The 17,902-nt window shown below is 34.4% G+C and overlaps 1 protein-coding gene across 1 annotated transcript in view; it reads right to left on the bottom strand.

The window, feature by feature from the left end:
- CCDC178 (coiled-coil domain containing 178) overlaps positions 1-17,902 on the bottom strand; it is a 367,438-nt gene that overhangs the window by 31,142 nt on the left and 318,394 nt on the right. Inside the window, exon 19 of the mRNA XM_030876614.2 lies at positions 3,807-3,941. Within this exon, the coding sequence (XP_030732474.2) occupies positions 3,807-3,941 (135 nt within the window). The remainder of the gene's footprint in view (positions 1-3,806; positions 3,942-17,902) is intronic.

Raw genomic sequence — 17,902 nt, 5'->3', positions numbered from 1 at the left:
GCCCTGCCTGAGGAGGTGCTCTCTGGCTGACTCTTAGACCATTTGCTTTCCCTCAACCACTGCAGTAACGTCTGCTTGAGTATCAGCAGTGCATATCTGGACAGCATCACCTGTTAGAAAATGTATTCCTATTGAGCCCAAACCCACCTTCCAAACTCTTCCATCATTGGTCTAGATGTTGCCCTCGAGAGCTCATCAAAATATTCATATGTTGACCTTCATTTGGTGGTCATTTAGATGTCTGGGACAAAGTCTTTTCCTTCTATAATTAAGCATTCTAAATTTTATATATTCCTCATCTCTCTTAAATTGATGCTCTCAAGTAAATCAATATGGCCCTTAAACTATGCTTTCCAAATCTGTATAAAATACTGCAGATGTACTCAACTTTTGAAAAAAGTGCAATGGGAGTATCATCTTTAACCAGAGAAAACACTTGTGCTTAATGCAGGATAAGATCACATTAACATGCTGTAGCTGTATCACATTTTTTCACTTAAATGATGAGTTAACAATGAGTCTTTTTTCTAAATAAGATGTCAAAGAGGTATTAAATCTCACAGCATTAAATACATTAAAAATACAAAGAGAAAAATAATGATGTTAAAATGAAATAACAGTACTTACTTTATAGGGGCTCAGATGTGAGGTTAGGACTGTCAAATATACTGTACATGGTCAGAGTCAAGAAGTCTTATGTGCTTGCTAGAGCTGGAACGTGGCATTGGTTCTAAGTTTGTAGTAGTTCACTTTGGCTTATATTAAAATTGCTGTGAACTAAAATCCCTACACAGATATTGACATAAATGGCTGCAAAGTTAAATATACTGATTCCTCATTCGAGAATATAGTTCATTTTATTGCTTCCTGCTTGATCATGTAATTCAAAAGCTTATCTGGCCCACCTGGTTTTCTGCCATCTGCAGAGCTGCCAATTATGCTTTTTGATGGTCTGGCAAGGAATTCCTCCAAGCCCAAGGATGATACAGTCTCCTTTTTCTGCTCAACATTTATTCTGAATTGCTTTTTGCTCAATATCAGTTATATACCATTTATTTTTCAGAAGGTTCATCAGATGATTTTTTCAGCAAATAGTTCACTAATATCTCATGGCATCATTATAATACTACCTTCAAAATATAAAACATTAGATTGCCCAAAGTGGACATGCTACTGAATCATAAACATAGAGAGCAATGGCATCTGGTTTGTTAAGCAATTTTTAGTCATGTTGAGTCAAACTGTAGAGATTGACGCCTGCAGACTCACTCTGGTAACATATTAAATCACTCTACCATGTTTTTCTTTTTCTTTTCTTTTTTCTTTTTTAATTAATTTTTATTTGAGTAGAGTTGATTTACAATGCAATGTTTTTCTTTTTAAAGACTGGATATAATAAGTGAAAACAATACGGGCATGGAATACTTTGAGATTCCCTTAGTGGCCTTGCTACCATACACCCTTAAAAACAGAACAAGAATTGAGCTAATTTCACTGATGGTATAAAGTCCCAAGGGAGTTCAGAATCCTCCAGGAAGGGGACCTTACCAACAAGTAGGAAGTGTTAGCTGCTGAAAATACCACTGTGGTATGGTGGTATGCACAGAGTACAGTAGGAGGTCAAGGAAGATCTTAATTAATTCATCTGGTAGAGGAAGGTGGGTGAAGCACTCGGGAAGGATTTTGCAGAGGAGATGTTTGATTTGAGTCAGGTGTTCTTTAACAGGAAGGTAAGCAATAGTATTGCAGAAAGAGGGGAGAATATAAGCACAGGAGTGGAAGAAGGAGTTGAATAGAAGGTGTCATGATTAGTAGGAATTTTGGAGTGACTGCAATTGACTGAAGGAACTTGTGTGGAGATGGATGAAGCTGGCAAGGTTAGCAGGAGTTGGGCATTGTGTACCATGTTGAGGGGTTTGGACTTGACTTAACCCAGAGGATTTCACATGTTTCTATAGTTTTATGGCAAGATCCTGAAAATTATATTTTCAAAATTTGATTAAAAGCCAAAATTGAAATCTTCTAAATGGAAGGTCTCTCCAGTAGATAAGAAAAGAATCCACTAAGTTATGCTCCTCAAGTTCCCCAAATATGATCCAGCCTTGCTGCTGTATCTCTAAGTGTTGAGGAGTTGAATTTTCGATACTGTACAATCATTTCTATCCTTTCACTTCAGCTGGTACGTGAAAGCCATAAAAATAAGTAATTTAAAATCAAGTTTGGTAAAGAATTTCTAATTTCTAATGAAAAATTAGAATAAGGACTATTGAAGATTATGGATTGAGAATTCATTTTACCCATATTCAAATAGTTTCTATTGACGTTTTCAATATTTCAAAATATACCCTAATTCACAAAGAGAATTTATCATTTGAAAGATTTTTAAGAATGTTTACAGTTGGGCAAGAAATATAGGATTTTTCCAAGATAGTAATTAGAACATGAGGTTTACCTTTGAATATTTAAAAGAAAACCATGGGTTACAGCCACTCTAATTTTTAATGTACTAAATGTTAACGAACATTTCTAAGGAAAAAAATATGCTCCTGACTTCTAAAATACTGCAGTTATAGTTTATACTCAAGTTCACATACGAATTTCTATTAAACCTACATATTTTAAGCACTACCTTTTCAAAACTTAAAAGTTCTCCTATTATTAAAAATTTTTTTATAATCCATTATCAACAGAATCCTTAAATAAATATACTTTATATAATATACTTTATTAAAGTATGTATATAAAGCATATATATAAAGTATTTGTACATATACTTGTTAAAGTGCACATATACTTTATATATGGGATATATATCTACATATCTCTATATATATACCCTCAGAAGAAAATAGCAAAAACAGCCACATGTAAAAATGAAATTTGAAATAGCTTTGGAAGTGCTTTGCAACATCCTTTTTTTAATTGTGGTAAAAGTATCATGACGTGCACATGTAATTAAAATATTTAGAAAAGAATTTGGTTTGCTTAGTTTCAGCATGCATTGCTAATACCGCAAGTTAATAAAAATTATGTTTTTTTATGGTGATATTATTTTTGTTTTTTATAGAAGAGGTAGTTCTTTTTTTTTGATAGAACAGGTGATGGATGTTTTCCTTTGGGAGGTTATATTTTATACATATGTAACGTTTCAAATAGCAAAATATTCATTTAAAAAATGTAAGTAGTTTTCAAATAATAGTGTTCAAATAGTTAATATGGGTTTCTAAAATAGAGTCTTAAAATAAGGACAACTGATCCATTAAAAGTTTTTACAGACACAAATAGTAAAATTTCACACGCATCTGGAACACTGTTATATTCTTATCCCTAATTGCTCATTTTTTAAATAAAGTCATCTCCAAATCTGCTTGGGAGGAGGAGCCTCTTGCAAAAACAGAAGGGGAAAGAAAACAGTTAAATAAAGTAAACATCAGTGTCATTTTCACTGAAGTAAATTTCACACAAAAGCAACACAAGGCAACTGCTGACAGTATCTTTTAAACAGCCGGATGACATCTACAAAGCCTGAAGACTGGAAAATATATACTTATATCAAATGTATTTATAAAAACCCGTTCTGAGGTTTGTGAGCAAGAAGTTCAGTCTCCCTTTTCCCCCAAAGTATGTATGCATGGTGTATATGCTAACTTACTGAATTCATCCTTCATGCAATTCCAGTTTATTAAAGAGGTTAAAAATTTATAAAACTCTGATGGGATATGGTTTTAATGCTTCATCACACTACCCATCATTTGCTTTTCAATCTAGATCAGAATGATCTTTCCCACTTCCCTGCAATCACCTACCTGCACAGCTAATATGTTTTGAATACTCTCTTGAGAGTCTGTCTGGAACTTGGCCAGCCTCATACGGCTGTAGAGGACCACCAGCTCGAAGTGCTTCTGCCACAACTTGTGTATCCTTCTTTGCAGCTGACAGAACTAAAGGGAAGAGGGAGGGGGAAAAAACACAAGTCAGAGTAGGAGAGGAAATTAATGGCAGTGTTCAAGAAGAATGATGGAGGGAAATATAGAAAGCAGTCAATAGCCCATTCTGCACTGTACGGGCCTGACAGGAATTTCACAGTCTCTTGATTTTTCAGCCCACTCATGTGCATTCATCAGAAACCAGTCACATCTGGCCGCCAGGATGGGGGGTTAATTTTCTCTAAATGCCTCAGCAGTTTTGTTCTAGCTGAGGCAAACTCTGTGACTGCAAAGCTGATGAGTAAAATATTTCTACTTCACCCAGTTTAACTCAAAACCGATAGCCTCGGGACATATTGAACCTTTCTTTAAAAAATAATCTTTCGAAGCTTTTTTGAATGGCACATCAGGTCAAGCCAAAGTTTAAAAATGCAACTTTGAGACTTTGATGGACACCATCGCTTCTTTTTTTCTTCATAAACCCTTACCAGGGTTTGGCAATGTGTGCTTTAGAGCATGACACAACTAAAGAGAATTAACTTAGCCACCAACTGCTGAGGGAGAACAATAACAGGGAAGAACTTTCCAGCTCGAACTCCCTATTAATCCACCTCCCTCTGACTATGTGACATAGGAATATCTCACTGCACTAAAGTACAGTGGACACGACGTTTAGAAGTGACACTTTAAATATGAAATCTAAACACAGAAAGAAAGATTTCTCCTGTGAGAAATTTCTCTATCTTTTGGAACTTTAATCTAAAACCAACCAAACAAACAAAAAACACAGTAGAAGTGTTACCAAGGCAATATACATTTGTACTTCAACAGTTAGCATAGCTGTATCATACAGAATTGTTATAATTAGGTTATTTTCAAAGAAATAAGCTTTATAAAAATTAATGGAAAAAACTGTATTAAAATCTTTTTCCCATAATATATTCTGTAACTGAAACCGCTTTTATTTTTTGGTAATGTGGATAATTGTTTATGTTGATTTGTTTTTAGCTGTATTTTGCAGAATGAAAAGATAAACACCAAAAAATTTCAGATCGAATATTTCTTCGTAACAGAATAAAAACATGTCACATTAGAGAGGCTATTTTATGTTCTACTTATTGTTTTGGGTACTGGTTACATTTAAGGGATCCTTTGCAAAACTTCATCAAACAGTGCACATGTGACTTGTGGACTCTTCTGTATGCATATTTCAATACACAGTTTACTTAAAAGTAACCATTTTTAAAATAGCTACCTGGTGTTGCATGTGAATTGTTTACCATCATTATCTTCATTATGCATTGAAATGAGCAACACATAGGTATCTATGTAAACACACAGAGAAATAAAGCCTCTATTCTTGGTTAATTGGTTAACTTAGGATGAAAAAATAACCTTGAAACTGTAGATATTTCAGCTTACTAAATGCCGAAATACATTACCTGAAATTAGTTTATGGGCATTTCAGATAATTTAGGCTAATGAATTAAACAGTAAATCACTTTTTGAAGAGGAAAATCTGTCAATATTTTTTTTCTGTAATATTTTAATATTTATTTAAATAAAATATTTTAATATAATATTAAAAAATTTTCTGCCAGCTCTGACAGCCAATAGGGGGAGGGTGTGCTGTATCTTGACATATTCATTAAGACAATAGAACACTTTACTCGAAGCATTATATTTTTATTATGATATACACAAATATGACAAAAGGCAAATGAGAGGAAGATGAGTTCTAGTAGAATTCCTAAAAGTGAAGATAATTTTTTTTACAAGTGGACATTCTTCAATGTGTGGAAGGTTTTACAAGTGGGAGCTCATCAACCAAAGTGAATTGGATGATAATATTTCCCACACCCACATCTTAAATGAGGAGAAACTGCTGTATACAGTAAGTCAAGTTTATTCACTTTTCTGTGTTCTAGCTTGAGGTAGCCACAAAGGCCTTAGTTCATCTTTAAGTGTTAACTGAAGCTACTTAAGTAGAAAAGTTCCTAATGTATCAACTAAGAAAGAGTAATATCTCAAAAAACTTAAAAAAATCTATAGCTAATAAGCCTCTAGAAAAAGAGAAACCAGGAAAGAGAATAACTGAAGTCATTCTTAAAGAGAAGAATCAGAATCCAATAAAAGTCACATGTACACGTATACAGATGCACATTAAAGACAATAAGATGATCAACAATATATATGGGAAAATATTTAAGAACCCAGGAGTACAGTTAATTTAAGAGTTGGTCATGAAGACAGCTCTCTTAGGAAAGTGGTTATGATAAAAGCCCAATTATAAGATGTCAGGAGACAGTGATCACTCAATAAATACTTATTGATATTAACTCAATAAAGTGAACTGGTAAAATTTTAGTGTCAAAAGTGAATAAGTGAATAAGACGTTCAGGAACTTACGAATTAAAGGAAGAAGAGAAAAATAAACCAAGTAAATGCAAGACTCATAAAAATATAGAAAGGGAAAATTAGAGAGAGAGAGTTAAGTTATGAGTGGAAAAATCCTTCAACTGGATGCTGAATTTAGGTTGGAACCAAAGTAACTGAAGTGGTTTTTGATCTCTTCGACTTCAATTAACCCAGTGTTTCTGGAATGAAACATCCCAATGATTACATTCCTGAAGCATAATCATTTCCTGGAACGATTACATTCCTGTCCTCTCACTCAGATTTTAGGGAAGGTGAGGTGGGATGAGGAAGCAAGTGGTAGAGAAACAAAAAAGTACAGAGACAGCTCACCCTTCCCCCTCCCCATATCCTCAAGTCCGTTCTCTAGTAGGTCTGTGTCTTTATTCCTGTCTTACCCCTAGGTTCTTCATGACATTTTTTTTCCCTTAAATTCCATATATATGTGTTAGCATACGGTATTTGTCTTTCTCTTTCTGACTTACTTCACTCTGTATCACAGAGCGAGAGAGAGGCATGGACATATATACACTACCAAAAGTAAGGTAGATAGCTAGTGGGAAGCAGCCGCATAGCACAGGGAGATCAGCTCGGTGCTTTGTGACCACCTGGAGGGGTGGGATAGGGAGGGTGGGAGGGAGGGAGATGCAAGAGGGAAGAGATATGGGAACATATGTATAACTGATTCACTTTGTTATAAAGCAGAAACTAACACACGATTGTAAAGCAATTATACCCCAATAAAGATGTTAAAAAAAAAAAAAAAGGACAGAGAGGGACATAAACACACTGGTTGGGAGGTTAGCAAGGGCATTCCTTGCCCTGTATTCAGAAGTAAGAATGGAATGGAGAGCCATTGGAATTGAGACGAACTGGGCTGGGCTTAGCCCCAGGCAAGTATTTCAAGAATTTTGGAAGAGAATGGAATATTCTCATAGAAATCGAAGGAGGAGCAATGTTAGAGCAGGGGGAGTCATTTTGGAAAAAGATCCCCAACTTCACTGCCCTCCATTTTGTAAACAAAAAGAGGAAATGAGGATCTTCCTCACTTCAGGAAAGTGGAATCAGGAAACAGCTGGTACGTACTCTGAGCCATTTAAAATGGCAAAAAGGGAGGAAGAGTTTTCTGACAATGGTTTCTGACTGGTTTGAATTTGTAGCACACTTGGTAAGCTTGGTTCTAATACTTGCTTTGTGAGCTCTTTGCTGAAGGAAGCCCAAAGATGGAATTCATTGATACTTCTTTTGAGATAACGATCGCTACGTACGTACTTATTCATGAAGAGGAAAACTAGTCAATGTCCATTTTGACATGGTGTATTGAGATACAGCTGGCGATCTTGTGTCAGTGTGAGCATTATATATAATGTACACTTGTGAGCACTGCATACAATGTACAGTATACGTTTCTACATTTGGTAAAAATACCTTCTGATTAAATTTGATTAGGCTCTTGAAATGTATTAACATTTTAAAGCTTGATACACTTTGACAGTAAAACAGAATAAATGAATATTGTCACAAGAATGAGAGAGTCTCCATTTTCTTGTTTTAATACACTATATTATATGGATTCTGTCTTTAATCCAAGTTACTTTGCCGACATAAATTCATGACATCTGCTAACTCCTACGTATCACAGAAACCTGGCTTTAATATTAAATGTTATAATGCATATATTACAACACACAAAACCTCTAATTAAGTGGGTTTACATGTGTATAAAAACACAATATGCTAAGAATAAAATAACACTATTTGATATTCCAGTTACACGTTTCAAAATAATTAGGACTAGCCATAATCAAGTCAGCAGCAAAATATAATCTTATACCATTCTCATGTTCCTAGCATAGAATTAGAAATTTCAAAGCACCACCTTTTCAGGTATTTTCCAGGGCTAGGCTGGAGCATAAAATGGTCTTGTTTTCATTATGGACGACAAGAGAATAAAGTAAAGCCTTGCTATGCCTAACCCAAAGGGGACAGTTGGGACACACTGTGAAAAGAGTGAAGTAGTGTTGAAGTATTTGTTATTTAATATCAGAGAAAACAAAGTATACATAAGTGTGATTTTAAAAATATGCCCTCAAATTATTTGATAGTTCTTCCCTTTAAGAAATTAAGCAGAATTCTCTTCGAGTATGGGCTGGCCTTAGTGACTCTCTTATACTGAACCGAATATGGCAGAAGATAGTGTGCTACTTCCAAGAAACACACACACACACACACACACACACACACATAGCTGTGGCTTCTTGAGAAAGTGAATGTTTATCGGTTTAAGCTGCTCTGTTTTGGCACAATTTGTTATGCAAAAATAGTTAACAATAGGTTCTTGTATCTATGTTTATCAGTGATATTGGTCTGTAGTTTTCTTTCTTTGTGACATCTGTCTGGTTTTGGTATCAGGGTGATGGTGGCCTCGTAGAATGAGTTTGGGAGTGTTCCTCCCTCTGCTATATTTTGGAAGAGTTTGAGAAGCATAGGTGTTAGCTCTTCTCTAAATGTTTGATAGATTTCACCTGTTGAGCCATCTGGTCTTGGGCTTTTGTTTGTTGGAAGATTTTTAATCACAGTTTCAATTTCAGTGCTTGTGATTGGTCTAACAATAGGTTCTTAACTCTCCTTCTCTTCTTTCTCTTTGCCTAGCAAGGAAATAACTTACCATCCGTATTTTCTGAGTACAAAGTAAAAGTACTCTCCTAATTTGTTGCTTGGTTTAAGACTGAAACTAATTTATTAGTAATAAGAGGTTAATAAATACTTATTTTTTTATAAAGTACTTTTAAAAAAATTAATTAGTTTATTTTTGGCTGAGTTGGGTCTTTGTTGCTGTGCGTGGGTTTTCTCTAGTTGCAGCGAGTGGGGGCTGCTCTTCATTGAGGTGCGCAGGCTTCTCATCACAGTGGCTTCTCTTGTGAAGCATGGGCTCTAGGCATGTGGGCTTCAGTAGTTGTGGTTCGTGAGCTCAGTAGTTGTGGCTCGCGGGCTCTAGAGCACAGGTTCAGTAGTTGTGGCGCATGGGCTTAATTGCTCCGTGGCATGTGGGATCTTCCCGATTAGGGCTCGAATCCGTGTCCCCTGCATTAGCAGGCAGATTCTTAACCACTGCGCCACCAAGGAAGTGCCAATAAATACTTATTGATTGGTGGAATGGTTTGTATCATCCAGGAGCTCATTATTTTAATTGAAGACAGTACAGAGGAACTATAATTTAATAATTCCAGAAATTTAAAAATGTTTCATTATCCACAAATATTTTCATGTACTACATCAATATAGTAAAGAAAAAAAATCATTCCCAAAAGATGTTGATATGAATCAACACTGAACAAAAACAATCAACAATGAAAAACTTATCGTGGCAAACTAGCAAGGAACAGAGAAAATTTCTTTAACCTGATAAAGGGTATAAACCAAAAACTTCCAACAGACAGTTTATGAAGTAGAGATACTTTGGAAACATTCCCATGAATGTCAAGGAAAAATAAGTAAGGATATCAGGAATCAATACCTCTGTTTAAAATTTTACTGGCCAAAGCAATAAGAAAATGAAAGAAAAAAGGATAGGTATAAGAGGAAGAATATCTACAGAGAAAATTTAAGAAACTCTACAAACCAATGATAGGAGGTAATGAGAGTTTAGGAACATTTTTCCTGCAAGAGTAGCATTGAAAAAAATCAGTAACATTAAAAAAAATTAGTTATAACCAAATTTGAATTGTAATTTAAAAATCCCATTCATAATCACAATGTAAAATGTAAGATACCTAGATTTTAATCTGTTAAAGAATATGTAGGTTTTATAGAGAAAATTAAAAAACATTTTTGAAAAATATAAAATAAGGACTGAATAAATGGAGGGATGTAACATGTCCACATACTGGAAGAGAGAATCATGGTCATGCATGTCAACTTTTCACAAAGTAGTCTACAATCTCATTGGGGCTCATGAAACTTGATCTAAAATTCATATGGAAGAACAAAGGACTGGGAACACCTAAGACAATTGTGAAATAGGAGAATAAGCTCAAGGAATTTGCCATGCCATATATAAAACTTGTCACAAAGCTGTAGGAACCAAAAGCAGTATCAGCATTGGAAGGGATAAACAATGGTTGATCAGAAAAGAGAGCTGAACAGCACAGACACTCATATAAAATACAGAAATTTGAAATATGACGAAGATAGCATTTAAATCAGTGGAGAAAGGATGGCATAATTTGTTTACTCTATACAAGGACCCAACACAAAATTAGATCCTTAACTCATGATATAAACTAATAAAAACAAGGTAGATTAAAATAAGGAAAGCTAAACTCTAAGATTTTTGTATGAAACTACGACAGACTAACTTTATGACTTTCAGAAGGGGAAGGATTTTTTAAACTAAATATTAAAATAATAAATTCTAATGGAAAGAATTGACAAATTTAATTACATTCAAATTTTTTAAAAAACTTAGACTAACAAAATAAGCCACAGGCTTAGAGAAAATATTAATAACACAGCTGACAAGGATTAATTTCTTTAACATAGAAAGGGCCCCTAGAAATCAATAAAAGAAACAATACAAACGCACCAGAAAAATGGGCAAATGATACAAATAGGCAATACACCGAAAAGGAGAGTTATTTGGTCTATAAACACTTGAAAACATGTTCAACCTCTAATGGAGTACAAATATATATACTTCACACTCATCAGATTGGCAATTATTAAAAAAAAACCAGCAGTCTACACCAATTGTTGGTAAAGATGTGAAAAAAACCTGAACATTCATATACTGTTCAAATTTGTTTATAATTTGATACAAAGACTTTAAAGAGCAATTTGCCATTACATATTGAAGTTGCAGACATATTTTTCCTTTGATCCAGAAATTGTACTTAAATCTACAAATTCTAGAACAGCGGTTCTCAAGACCAGAAGGATCAGTATCACCCCAGAGCTTGTTAGGAAAACAGCCATTCAGACCCACTGAATTAGAAATTTCTGGTGCCCAGCAATTGATGTTTTAACAAGCTCTACAAGTGATGTAACACATGCTGAAGTCTGAGAGATATTCCTTTTGAAACAGTCATAATATGTTCTCAAGGAAACAAATTAACATTCATTTATAGCATTAGTTGCAGTAATGAAAATTTGGAAACAATCTGTCTACACTTGGGTAATGAAAAAATATATTGTGGCATGTTCCTACCCTAAATCCTAGCATTTAAAATAAATATACTAAAATTGTGATATATATAGTACAATACTTATATAAATAAAAAGAAAACTAATAGTTATTTTAAATTAATTACTATATAAGCATAGTATTAAAAACACAGATGAAATGATAAACACTAAAAAAAAGGCTAGCGGCTAACTCGGAGAAAGAAGGAGGAAAAGAATATTAGGAACAGGCAGATAGAGGGTTTTGAGTGCATCTATCTATACTGGTTTAATCATCCAAAGCAAATATGTCAAATGTCAAGATTTACAAAACTGGTAAAGGTACACAAAAATTTGTCATTAGCCTTTATGTCATTTGTCATTAACACTTATAGCTTACACATAACTCTGTAACTTACTGTATATTTAATTGTTTCATTAAAAAAAAGCCCATAGGCTAAGCTGACATCTCTGTAAGAAAGGTATCCTCTATATATTATGACTTGGAATTACTTTTAGATAATTTATTATAATCTGGGTTTTTAAAAAAGTATCCTATTACACTTGACCATCTGCTAACATACAAGAGTTTTGTGTTTTTTTTGTAATACAAGATTTTTGTTATGTATCTCCTAGACGTGATCTTACCCATAATAAAAGAACTACCCAAAATATTTGAGTTTACATCAATAAGGAAAGTATTACTACTTCTAGACACTTCATAAATTGCTAAAAATTTTGGTGTTTTTCTCCACACTGCTCACATATTTAATACAGTTGTTGAAGAGTAACCTTATAACTTATTTCCTACTAAATTAGAAGACGTACATAAACTATTTTCATGAGAATTTGAATTTGTTAGAATTAGAGGAGGATTGGTGGTACATCCATTTGAAAAAGTATAAGGATACATAAACTGATTAATGGCGCTTTGGAGAAAGTCAAATTAGTCCTCAGACAACTGACTTTTTGTGTGTGTGATTTAAATTTTCTAAAATTATCAAATCATGAGATTGGATCCCTAATAAGAATAATGGCAATAACATTTTCATGTCAGCCACGTTGATATCATGAAGACACTTTGCTAAGTGAAAGTTTTAAAAGGCAAAACAGATATTAACAACATATTAATCTAAATAAACAGAATTTTTTTGTAAGCTTATACATACATTGTATGTTACTGTGTTGGAACAATAGTAGACTAGTTTGTTTTTTCTTTAAGAAGATTCCTTAAATTGCTCTCTGTGCATTACAGAACATAAATATCATTGCAAACATGCTTTAGATAAAATTAACTCATTTTTAGAGACATATGGTGCCAAAAATTAACTCCCCAAAGACATAATTTAACTGGCTTTTGCAATTTAGGAACCCTGCAAAAAAGGAAGGGAACATTTCAAGGAAATGAGAAATGTCCTTATAATGAATTTCTGCTTATAAGAATCAGACATAACAACAGTCTTTTTAATTAAAATACAAATACCATATGTATAGTTATCTGAAAATGAACTATAAATTGTTTTGCCAGGAAACAAAGACCAGTCAGTACTGAAAACACAGAAGTCCCTTGAAATACAAAGGTAATACTTGGCAGGACCAATAACTCATGGACAGCAAAGTTCTTTATCTATGAATAATGATTTGTCCATTATTGGACATGTTTTCAATGCAACTGCTGAAGATTTGACTATATGAGACAGATCCTTAAACAATACCTCACTTATACTTTTTGGAAGAAAAATATCCTTATAAAAACTGGATGGTAGTTTAAAAGAACAAAGAATTTTTCTGCATACACAAGAAAAATCCATTAGATGCACCATTCAAACAGGAAATTAATAGAATCACTGCAATAAACAACCCTCATCAATGCAACATGTAGGACAAATATGAGAGGTGTGGAACATTCCACATTCTTGAAGCAAAAATCAATTCCCAGTACACTGGGGTGGGAACTGGGCGTGAGGGTGTGGTGCTGGCGATGTGTGACATTTGTTAGAGGTTACCGGATTTCTGAAGGAAGTATCTGTGTATGCATGGATTAACTCACCACAGGTATCTGAAAATTTCATAGTACATCTGATGTGACTGCTAGTGAGCTTGAGAATTTCATAGGTGAGAAGCCTGCAGCCTAAGAGTAGAAATATTAGGAAGATTTTTTACTGTGGGAGAAAATTAAAGCATTTCAGATAATCTCCTTGTGTTTCTTACCTATAAACATAGTCAAACAGTCCAACTGTAGAAGCAGCTCTAAGAAAAAATGATGTGTATTTGACAAAGAAGAGAAAAAAATCCTATATTCTGCAGATTTGCATTTGTACCTTAGGTAATCCAATTAAAATCATACTTAAAGCTTTGACAAAGCATGATAAAGGAAATAACAGTATTTTTCTATAGGAACATATTTTAGGTGATTAATAGAAATAGACATATAGTCATACATTTGCACGAGACTATTAAAATAATGATTATAATTTCTGACCTGCTTGTTATAAGGTTCCATATACTGAAAGCATACTGCCTTTTTCTATTTCTGACAGATAAATAAAACTGATAAGCAAAGATATGTGCATGCAATTTTAATGCAACAGACTGATATGAAGTGCAGCTCACAAGGCAAATAGCATAAGCCCTATCAGTTCTCTTTATTGTAATAAACCAAACAATGGCAATTACAAACTACTCCACAGATTTTTGGCACGGCAGGAATGACAGATCTACAAAACCCAGTTAATACTGATCTTTTTAGAGTTTTCAGTTACCAAGCGGCACATGTACAATATACAAATCTCAAAAGTAATGAGATATTTCTTTATTATCAAATCTGTTCCACAGACTGGTGTTAAAGATCACGTAGCTCATTTCTGGAAATCTCTTTGTCAACTGCTTAGGTATACTTAAGAAAAATAAAACATGCATTCCAAATCTGGAGCTGGCCTTTAAGGAAATTAATAAAGGGCTACTCTATTACTCTAATTATATAAATAATAATAAATTTCAAGATTCTGTATTTGGAACTCTGATAATACATGAAAAACTCTGATGACATGAGAGAAAACAAGCTGACCCATAACAGACACTGCTTTTACCATTTGTTCTAGGGTTCTGTCTGTTTTATTTTATTTTTTTTTTCCTCTCTTTCTTTTCTTCTGAGCTGTGTGCTAGCAGGGTCTTGGTGTTCTGGCCAGGTGTCGGGTCTGAGCCTCCGAGGATACTGGACCACCAGAAACCTCCTGGACCCACATAATACTGACTGGCAAGAGCTCTCCCACAGATCTTCGTTTCAACACTAAGACCCAGCTCCACCCCATGGCCAGCAAGCTCCAGAGCTGGATGCCCAATGCCAAACTACTAGCAAGTCAGGAACACAACCTCATCCATTAGCAGGGAGGCTTTCTAAAGTCATACTAAGTTCACATACACCCCAAAACACACCACCAGACGTGGCCTTGCCCACCAGAAGGAAAAGATACAGCCCCAGCCACCAGAACACAGGCACCAGTCCCCTCCACCAGGAAGCCTAACAAGCCACAGAACCAACTTCACCCACTGGGGGCAGACACCAAAAATAATGGGAACTACAAACCTGCAGCCTGCGAAAAAGAGATCCCAAACACAGTAAGTTAAATAAAATGAGAAACCAGAGGAATATGCAGCAGATGAAGAAGCAAGGTAAAAACCCACCAGACAAACAAATGAAGAGGAAATAGGCAGTCTACCTGAAAAAGAATTCAGAGTGATGATAGTAAAGATGATCCAAAATTTCAGAAATAGAATGGAGAAAATAAAAGAAATGTTTAACAAGGACCTAGAAGAACTTAAGAGCAAACAAACAATGATGAACAACACTATAAATGAAATAAAAAATACTCTAGAAGGAATCAATAGCAGAATAACTGAGGCAGAAGAACAGATAAGTCACCTGTAAGATAAAATAGTGGAAATAACTCCTGCAGAGCAGAATAAAGATAAAAGAATGAAAAGAATTGAGGACAGCCTCAGAGACATCTGGGACAACATTAAATACACCAACATTCGAATTATAGGAGTCCCAGAAGAAGAAGAGAAAAAGAAGGGGACTGAGAAATATTTGAAGAGATTATAGTTGAAAACTTCCCTAATATGGGGAAGGAAACAGTCAAGCAAGTCCAGGAAGCACATAGAGTCCCAAATAGGATAAATCCAAGGAGAAACATGCCAAGACACATATTAATCAAATTATTAAAAATTAAATACAAAGAAAACATATTAAAAGCAGCAAGGGAAAAACAACAAATAACATACAAGGGAATCCCCATAAGGTTAACAGCTGATCTTTCAGCAGAAACTTTCCAAGCCAGAAGGGAGTGGCAGGACATATTTAAAGTGATGAAAGGGCAAAACCTACAACCAAGATTACTCTACCCAGCAAGGATCTCATTCAAATTTGACGGAGAAATTAAAATCTTTACAGACAAGCAAAAACTTAGAGAATTCAGAACCACCAAACCAGCATTACAACAAATGCTAAAGGAACTTCACTAGGCAGGAAACACAAGACAAGGAAGAGACCTACAATAACAAGCCCAAAACAATTAATAAAAAGGTAACAGGAACATACATACTGATAATTACCTTAAATTTAAATGCGTTAAATGCTCCAACCAAGAGACACAGACTGGCTGAATAGATACAAAAACAAGACCCCTATATATGTGGTCTACAAGAGACCCACTTCAGACCTTGGGACACGTACAGACTGAAAGTGAGGGGATGGAAAAAGATATTCCATGCCAATGGAAATCAAAAGATAGCTGGAGTAGCAATATTCATATAAGACAAAATACACTTTAAAATAAAGACTATTACAGGAGACAAAGAAGGACACTACATAATGATCAAAGGATCAATCCAAGAAGAAGATATAACAATTGTAAATATTTATGCACGCAATATAGGAGCACCTCAATACATAAGGTAAATGCTAACAGCCATAAAAGGGGAAATCGACAGTAACACAATCATAGTAGGGGACTTTAACACCTCACTTTCACCAACGGACAGATCATACAAAATGAAAATAAATAAGGAAACACAACCTTTAAAAGACACATTAGGCGAGATAAACTTAACTGATATTTACAGGGCATTCCGTCCAAAAACAACAGAATACTCTTTCTTCTCAAGTGCTCATGGAACATTCTCCAGGATAGATGATATCTTGGGTCACAAATCAAGTCTTGGTAAATTTAAGAAAATTAAAATGGTATCAAGTACCTTTTCCAACCACAACACTATGAGACTAGATATGAATTACAGGAAAAAAACTGTAAAAAATACAAACACATGGAGGCTAAACAATATGCTAGTAAAAAACCAAGAGATCACTGAAGAAATCAAAGAGGAAATCAAAAAATACCTAGAAACAAATGACAGTGAAAACACGATGATCCAAAACCTATAGGATGCAGCAAAAACAGTTCTAAGAGCGAAGTTTACAGCAATACAATCTTACCTCAAGAAATAAGAAACGTCTCAAATAAACAACCTAACTTACACCTAAAGCAATGAGAGAAAGAACAAAAAAACCCAAAGTTAGTAGAAGGAAAGAAATCATAAAGATCAGATCACAAATAAATGAAAAAGAAATGAAGGAAACAATAGCAAAGATCAATAAAACTAAAAGCTAGTTCTTTGAGAAGATAAATAAAATTGATAAACCATTAGACAGACTCATCAAGGAAAAAAGGGAGAAGACTCAAATCAATAGAATTAGAAATGAAAAAGTAGAAGTAACAACTGACACTGCAGAAATACAAAGGATCATTAGAGACTACTACAAGCAACTATATGCCAATAAAATGGACAACCTGGAAGAAATGGACAAATTCTTAGAAAAGCACAATGTTCTGCGACTGATCTAGAAAGAAAAAGAAAATAACAGACCAATCACAAGCACTGAAATTGAAACTGTGATTAAAAATCTTACAACAAACAAAAGCCCAGGACCAGATGGCTCAACAGGCGAATTCTATCAAACATTTAGAGAAGAGCTAACATCTATCCTTCTCAAACTCTTCCAAACTATAGCAGAGGGAGGAACACTCCCAAACTCGTTCTATGAGGCCACCATTACCCTGATATCAAAACCAGGCAAAGATGTCACAAAGAAAGAAAACTACAGGCCAATATCACTGATGAACACAGATGCAAAAATCCTCAACGAAATACTAGCAAACAGAATCCAATAGCACGTTAAAAGAATTGTATACCATGATCAAGTGGGGTTTATTCCAGGAATGCAAGGATTCTTCAATATATGCAAATTAATCAATGTGATACACCATATTAACAAATTGAAGGAGAAAAACCATATGATTATCTCAATAGATGCAGAAAAAGCTTTCAACAAAATTCAACAC

This window comes from Globicephala melas, chromosome 13 (genome assembly GCF_963455315.2).
Source record: "Globicephala melas chromosome 13, mGloMel1.2, whole genome shotgun sequence".
Lineage (NCBI taxonomy): Eukaryota > Metazoa > Chordata > Mammalia > Artiodactyla > Delphinidae > Globicephala > Globicephala melas.
The sequence above is the reverse complement of the archived record's forward strand: the minus strand, read 5'-3'. Positions and strand labels throughout refer to the sequence as shown.